The sequence below is a fragment of the Salmo salar genome, chromosome ssa25, assembly GCF_905237065.1.
Source record: "Salmo salar chromosome ssa25, Ssal_v3.1, whole genome shotgun sequence".
In the NCBI taxonomy this organism is placed as follows: Eukaryota; Metazoa; Chordata; class Actinopteri; order Salmoniformes; family Salmonidae; genus Salmo; species Salmo salar.
Window position 1 is genome coordinate 43,643,468 of NC_059466.1, and position 10,000 is coordinate 43,653,467.

At 41.2% G+C, this 10,000-nt stretch overlaps 1 protein-coding gene across 10 annotated transcripts in view; it reads right to left on the minus strand.

The window, feature by feature from the left end:
* The window catches only part of LOC106586822 (tensin-1), a 322,014-nt gene that overhangs the window by 93,783 nt on the left and 218,231 nt on the right, over nt 1-10,000 (minus strand). For all 10 annotated transcript variants that reach the window (XM_045707330.1, XM_045707331.1, XM_045707329.1 and 7 more), the window contains one exon: nt 3,325-3,374. In XM_045707330.1, the coding sequence (XP_045563286.1) occupies nt 3,325-3,374 (50 nt within the window). The remainder of the gene's footprint in view (nt 1-3,324; nt 3,375-10,000) is intronic.

A 10,000-nucleotide genomic window follows, 5' to 3' on the forward strand; every position in this document is an offset into this window, starting at 1 on the left:
ACCACCTCTTCTCTACACCACCTCTTCTCTACGCCAACTCTTCTCTACACCACCTCATCTCTACACTACCTCATCTCTACACCATCTCTTCTCTACACTATGCCACCTCATCCCTATACGACCTCATCTCTACACCACCTCTTCTCTACACCATCTCTTCTCTACACCACCTCTTCTCTAAACCACCTCTACACTACACCACCTCTTCTCTACGCCACCTCATCTCTACACTACGCCTACTCATCTCTAAACTACGCCACCTCTTCTCTACGCTACCTCATCTCTACACTACGCCACCTCTTCTCTACGCTACCTCATCTCTACACCACCTCATCTCTACACCACCTCATCTCTACACTACCTAGTGGTTAGAGCGTTGGGCCAGTAACTGAAAGGTTGCTAGATCGAATCCCTGAGCTGACAATGAAAAAAATCTGTTGTTCTGCCCCTGAACAAGACAGTTAACCCACTGTTCCTAGTAAATTGTAAATATGAATTTGTTCTTAAATGACTTGCCTAGTTAAATAAAGGTTAAATAAATCTCTACACAAGTAAAGCACAAACTGACAGCTTATGTAATGCCGGGAAGAATATGACACAGAAAAGAGTAGCCTATCTGGATGTTTGAATGGCTATTTCAGGTTTAACCACAGGGTTTTGGTTTTAGCTAGAGGTTGTTCCCTTGACACATATTGACAATTTCAACTGCTACTTGTCGCTTGCCTCTCACAATGGGAATGCATCATATTTGGAGCTGTGTAAAAAAAAAATCTTTAAAAAAGCTAACAAACGGTCTCAGATATCTCCCAAAAGTGCCCAGCAGTGCTATATTACATTACTGCTTCCCCCTATGAAGTTAATGTTAATTTTTTGGTCATGAAAAAAGAGTAACGTACTCAAAATTAAATAAATAAGCTCTGCACATCTATAGCTGTACCAATAGGGTCTAATAAAGTAGACACAAGCGTCCTTGGTGGGGTTAATGTGAACAACTTATAGGTCCTGTCAGTAAAACATGGACCAAGGCCTGCTATCCCATTGTGCGTAGGAGTGATTGAAATAGGAGGATGGAGTGAGCCATAAAATGAACTGCACGGAGAAATCCATAGGGAGTGAGTCTACTTTAATCTTTTCATTGCTACCCCTTTTCAGGGTTCTTCATATTGGTGAAAGACGGGAATTGAAACCATTTTAAAGTCCCTGTGTGAGGACTTTTGTTTCCCTGTTGGTGTTGGCTAGGAAGGGGGTGAGGAAAGAGGAGGAGATGAGATGAGAGATGAGGAGAGGAGAGAACACATTAGAACAGAACCCAACAGAACCGAACACAACAGAACACAAACGAACATAACATAACAGAACATCACAGAACACATCAGAACACAACAGAACACAAACGAACATAACATAACACAACATAACACAACAGAACATAACACAACAGAACACAACAGAACACAGCAGAACACAACAGAACACAACATAACAGAACACAACACAACACAATACAACAGAATACAATATAATAGAACATAACATACCAGAAAACAACAGGACACAACAGAACACAACAGAACACAACACAACAGAACACAACACAATACAACAGAACACAACACAATACAACAGAACACAACGGAACAGAACACAACACAATACAACAGAACACAACACAATACAACAGAACACAACACAATACAACAGAACACAACACAATACAACAGAACACAACAGAACAGAACACAACACAATACAACAGAACACAACACAATACAACAGAACACAACAGAACAGAACACAACACAATACAACAGAACACAACAGAACACAACACAACAGAAAACAACAGAAAACAACAGAACACAACAGAAAACAACAGAACACAACATAACACAACACAATACAACAGAACACAACAGAACACAATACAACAGAACACAACACAACAGGACATAACACAACACAACACAACACAACAGAACATAACATAACAGAACATACCAGAAAACAACAGAACACAACACAACATAACAGAACACAACATAACGTAACAGAACATAATGGAAAACAACAGAACACAACAGAACAGAACACAACACAACAGAACACAACACAATACAACAGAACACAACACAACACAACACAACACAACAGAACACAACAGAAAACAACACAACAGAACAGAACACAACACAATACAACAGAACACAACAGAACACAACAGAACAGAAAACAACACAACACAACAGAACACAACACAACAGAACACAACACAACACAACACAACAGAAAACAAAAGAACACAACACAACAGAACACAACACAATACAACAGAACACAACAGAACAGAACACAACACAACAGAACACAACACAATACAACAGAACACAACAGAACAGAACACAACACAACACAACAGAACACAACACAACACAACAGAACACAACACAACACAACACAACACAACAGAACACAACACAACACAACAGAACACAACACAACAGAACACAACACAACAGAAAACAACACAACACAACAGAACACAACAGAACAGAACACAACACAACAGAACACAACACAATACAACAGAACACAACAGAACAGAACACAACACAACACAACAGAACACAACACAACACAACAGAACACAACACAACACAACACAACAGAACACAACACAACACAACACAACACAACAGAACACAACACAACAGAAAACAACACAACACAACATAACAGAACACAACACAACATAACAGAAAACAACAGAATACAACAGAACACAACAGAACACAACACAACACAACACAACAGAACACAACACAACACAACACAACAGAACACAATACAACACAACACAACAGAACACAACACAACAGAACATAGCAGAAAACAACAGAACACAACAGAAAACGACACAACACAACACAACAGAACACAACACAACAGAACACAACACAACAGAACACAACACAACAGAACATAACACAACAGAACATAACACAACAGAACATAACACAACAGAACACAACACAACAGAACACAACACAACAGAACATAACACAACAGAACATAACACAACAGAACATAACACAACAGAACACAACACAATAGAACACAACACAACAGAACACAACACAACAGAACACAACACAATAGAACACAACACAATAGAACACAACACAACAGAACACAACACAACAGAACACAACACAACACACAACAGAGGATGAAGTGTTGATGAAGACTTGATGAATCAGTGAGGATGTAAACACTATGGTGAACCATAGTCGACCTGCTGTATACATTGCTATAAAAAGAGCTTACCTTGATGGTCTGCGTGGAGACTCCATACTCTTGGAGGACTTTGTGGAGCCCTGAAACATAAGCAGACAAGACATGAGTCATTATAGCAAACATTCTCAATAGCGAGACTGCGTAGGTAGATGTCAAACCCCCACATGCTGTTATGCTGGTTTGACAGTGAGAAAGCCAAAGCACCCCAAATGCCCTTTAACTCATAAATCACCAAACGTTTTTCTTTCTCACACATTGTCTTGGTGTGAGCGTATGTTTTTGGGGCAGACCCATGGGCGGTTATCATAATAAGCATACAGAACACACATTCAGGATCCACCATCAACACTACCTACACACATTCAGTATCCACCATCAACACTACCAACACACATTCAGTATCCACCATCAACACTACCTACACACATTCAGTATCCACCATCAACACTACCTACACACATTCAGTATCCACCATCAACACTACCTACACACATTCAGTATCTACCATCAACACTACCTACACACATTCAGTATCCACCATCAACACTACCTACACACATTCAGTATCCACCATCAACACTACCTACACACATTCAGTATCCACCATCAACACTACCTACACACATTCAGTATCCACCATCAACACTACCTAGACACATTCAGTATCCACCATCAACACTACCTACACACATTCAGTATCCACCATCAACACTACCTACACACATTCAGTATCCACCATCAACACTACCTACACACATTCAGTATCCACCATCAACACTACCTACACACATTCAGTATCCACCATCAACACTACCTACACACATTCAGTATCCACCATCAACACTACCTACACACATTCAGTATCCACCCATCAACACTACCTACACACATTCAGTATCCACCATCAACACTACCAACACACATTCAGTATCTACCATCAACACTACCAACACACATTCAGTATCCACCCATCAACACTACCTACACACATTCAGTATCCACCATCAACACTACCTACACACATTCAGTATCCACCATCAACACTACCTACACACATTCAGTATCCACCCATCAACACTACCTACACACATTCAGTATCCACCATCAACACTACCTACACACATTCAGTATCCACCATCAACACTACCTACACACATTCATTATCCACCATCAACACTACCTACACACATTCAGTATCCACCATCAACACTACCTACACACATTCATTATCCACCATCAACACTACCTACACACATTCAGTATCCACCATCAACACTACCTACACACATTCAGTATCCACCCATCAACACTACCTACACACATTCAGTATCCACCATCAACACTACCTACACACATTCAGTATCCACCATCAACACTACCTACACACATTCATTATCCACCATCAACACTACCTACACACATTCAGTATCCACCATCAACACTACCAACACACATTCATTATCCACCATCAACACTACCTACACACATTCAGTATCCACCATCAACACTACCTACACACATTCAGGATCCACCCATCAACACTACCTACACACATTCAGTATCCACCATCAACACTACCTACACACATTCAGTATCCACCATCAACACTACCTACACACATTCAGTATCCACCATCAACACTACCTACACACATTCATTATCCACCATCAACACTACCTACACACATTCATTATCCACCATCAACACTACCTACACACATTCATTATCCACCATCAACACTACCTACAAACATTCATTATCCACCATCAACACTACCTACACACATTCAGTATCTACCATCAACACTACCTACACACATTCAGTATCTACCATCAACACTACCTACACACATTCAGTATCTACCATCAACACTACCTACACACATTCAGTATCCACCATAAACACTACCTACACACATTCAGTATCAACCATCAACACTACCTACACACATTCAGTATCCACCATAAACGCTACCTACACACATTCATTATCCACCATCAACACTACCTACACACATTCAGTATCCACCATCAACACTACCAACACACATTCAGTATCTACCATCAACACTACCAACACACATTCAGTATCCACCATCAACACTACCTACACACATTCAGTATCCACCCATCAACACTACCTACACACATTCAGTATCCACCATCAACACTACCAACACACATTCAGTATCCACCATCAACACTACCTACACACATTCAGTATCTACCATCAACACTACCTACACACATTCAGTATCCACCATCAACACTACCAACACACATTCAGTATCCACCATCAACACTACCTACACACATTCAGTATCTACCATCAACACTACCTACACACATTCAGTATCCACCATCAACACTACCTACACACATTCAGTATCCACCATCAACACTACCTACACACATTCAGTATCCACCATCAACACTACCTACACACATTCAGTATCTACCATCAACACTACCTACACACATTCAGTATCCACCATAAACACTACCTACACACATTCAGTATCAGCCATCAACACTACCTACACACATTCAGTATCTACCATCAACACTACCTACACACATTCAGTATCCACCATCAACACTACCTACACACATTCAGTATCCACCCATCAACGCTACCTACACACATTCAGTATCCACCATCAACACTACCTACACACATTCAGTATCTACCATCAACACTACCTACACACATTCAGTATCCACCATCAACACTACCTACACACATTCAGTATCTACCATCAACACTACCTACACACATTCAGTATCCACCATCAACACTACCTACACACATTCAGTATCCACCATCAACACTACCTACACACATTCAGTATCAGCCATCAACACTACCTACACACATTCAGTATCCACCATCAACACTACCTACACACATTCAGTATCAGCCATCAACACTACCTACACACATTCAGTATCCACCATCAACACTACCTACACACATTCAGTAACCACCACCAACACTACATACACACATTCAGTCTCCACCATCAACACTACCTACACACATTCAGTATCCACCATCAACACTACCTACACACATTCAGTATCCACCATCAACACTACCTACACACATTCAGTATCCACCATCAACACTACCTACACACATTCAGTATCCACCATCAACACTACCTACACACATTCAGTATCCACCATAAACACTACCTACACACATTCAGTATCCACCCATCAACGCTACCTACACACATTCAGTATCCACCCATCAACACTACCTACACACATTCAGTATCCACCATCAACGCTACCTACACACATTCAGTATCCACCATCAACACTACCAACACACATTCAGTATCCACCATCAACACTACCTACACACATTCAGTATCCACCCATCAACACTACCTACACACATTCAGGATCCACCATCAACACTACTTACACACATTCAGTATCCACCCATCAACACTACCTACACACATTCAGTATGCACCCATCAACACTACCTACACACATTCAGTATCCACCATCAACACTACCTACACACATTCAGTATCAGCCATCAACACTACCTACACACATTCAGTATCCACCATCAACACTACCTACACACATTCAGTAACCACCATCAACACTACCTACACACATTCAGTATCCACCATCAACACTACCTACACACATTCAGTATCCACCATCAACACTACCTACACACATTCAGTATCCACCATCAACACTACCTACACACATTCAGTATCCACCATCAACACTACCTACACACATTCAGTATCCACCATCAACACTACCTACACACATTCATTATCCACCATCAACACTACCTACACACATTGAGTATCCACCATAAACACTACCTACACACATTCAGTATCCACCCATCAACGCTACCTACACACATTCAGTATCCACCCATCAACACTACCTACACACATTCAGTATCCACCATCAACACTACCTACACACATTCAGTATCCCACCATCAACACTACCAACACACATTCAGTATCCACCATCAACACTACCTACACACATTCAGTATCCACCCATCAACACTACCTACACACATTCAGGATCCACCATCAACACTACCTACACACATTCAGTATCCACCCATCAACACTACCTACACACATTCAGTATCCACCCATCAACACTACCTACACACATTCAGTATCCACCATCAACACTACCTACACACATTCAGTATCCACCATCAACACTACCTACACACATTCAGTATCCACCATAAACACTACCTACACACATTCAGTATCCACCCATCAACGCTACCTACACACATTCAGTATCCACCCATCAACACTACCTACACACATTCAGTATCCACCATCAACGCTACCTACACACATTCAGTATCCACCATCAACACTACCAACACACATTCAGTATCCACCATCAACACTACCTACACACATTCAGTATCCACCCATCAACACTACCTACACACATTCAGGATCCACCATCAACACTACTTACACACATTCAGTATCCACCCATCAACACTACCTACACACATTCAGTATGCACCCATCAACACTACCTACACACATTCAGTATCCACCATCAACACTACCTACACACATTCAGTATCAGCCATCAACACTACCTACACACATTCAGTATCCACCATCAACACTACCTACACACATTCAGTAACCACCATCAACACTACCTACACACATTCAGTATCCACCATCAACACTACCTACACACATTCAGTATCCACCATCAACACTACCTACACACATTCAGTATCCACCATCAACACTACCTACACACATTCAGTATCCACCATCAACACTACCTACACACATTCAGTATCCACCATCAACACTACCTACACACATTCATTATCCACCATCAACACTACCTACACACATTGAGTATCCACCATAAACACTACCTACACACATTCAGTATCCACCCATCAACGCTACCTACACACATTCAGTATCCACCCATCAACACTACCTACACACATTCAGTATCCACCATCAACACTACCTACACACATTCAGTATCCCACCATCAACACTACCAACACACATTCAGTATCCACCATCAACACTACCTACACACATTCAGTATCCACCCATCAACACTACCTACACACATTCAGGATCCACCATCAACACTACCTACACACATTCAGTATCCACCCATCAACACTACCTACACACATTCAGTATCCACCCATCAACACTACCTACACACATTCAGTATCCACCATCAACACTACCTACACACATTCAGTATCAGCCATCAACACTACCTACACACATTCAGTATCCACCATCAACACTACCTACACACATTCAGTAACCACCATCAACACTACCTACACACATTCCATATCCACCATCAACACTACCTACACACATTCAGTATCCACCATCAACACTACCAACACACATTCAGGATCCACCCATCAACACTACCTACACACATTCAGTATCCACCATCAACACTACCTACACACATTCAGTATCCACCATCAACACTACCTACACACATTCAGTATCCACCATAAACACTACCTACACACATTCAGTATCAACCCATCAAAACTACCTACACACATTCAGTATCCACCATAAACACTACCTACACACATTCAGTATCCACCCATCAACACTGCCTACACACATTCAGTATCCATAATCAAAACTACCTACACACATTCAGTATCCACCATCAAAACTACCTACACACATTCAGTATCCACCATCAACAATACGTACACACATTCAGTATCCACCATCAACACTACCAACACACATTCAGTATCCACCATCAACACTACCTACACACATTCAGTATCTACCATCAACACTACCTACACACATTCAGTATCCATCATCAACACTACCTACACACATTCAGTATCCACCATCAACACTACCTACACACATTCAGTATCCACCATAAACACTACCTACACACATTCAGTATCCACCCAGCAACACTACCTACACACATTCAGTATCCATCATCAACACTACCTACACACATTCAGTATCCACCATCAACACTACCTACACACATTCAAGATCCACCATCAACACTACCAACACACATTCAGTATCTACCATCAACACTACCTACACACATTCAGTATCCACCATCAACACTACCAACACACATTCACTATCCACCATCAACACTACCTACACACATTCAGTATTTACCATCAACACTACCTACACACATTCAGTATCCACCATAAACACTACCTACACACATTCAGTATCCACCATCAACACTACCTACACACATTCAGTATCCACCATCAACACTACCTACACACATTCAGTATCCACCATCAACACTACCTACACACATTCAGTATCCACCATCAACACTACCAACACACATTCAGTATCCACCATCAACACTACCTACACACATTCAGTATCCACCATCAACACTGCCTACACACATTCAGTATCCACCATCAACACTACCTACACACATTCAGTATCCACCATCAACACTACCTACACACATTCAGTATCTACCATCAACACTACCTACACACATTCAGTATCCACCATCAACACTACCTACACACATTCAGTATCTACCATCAACACTACCTACACACATTCAGTATCTACCATCAACACTACCTACACACATTCAGTATCTACCATCAACACTACCTACACACATTCAGTATC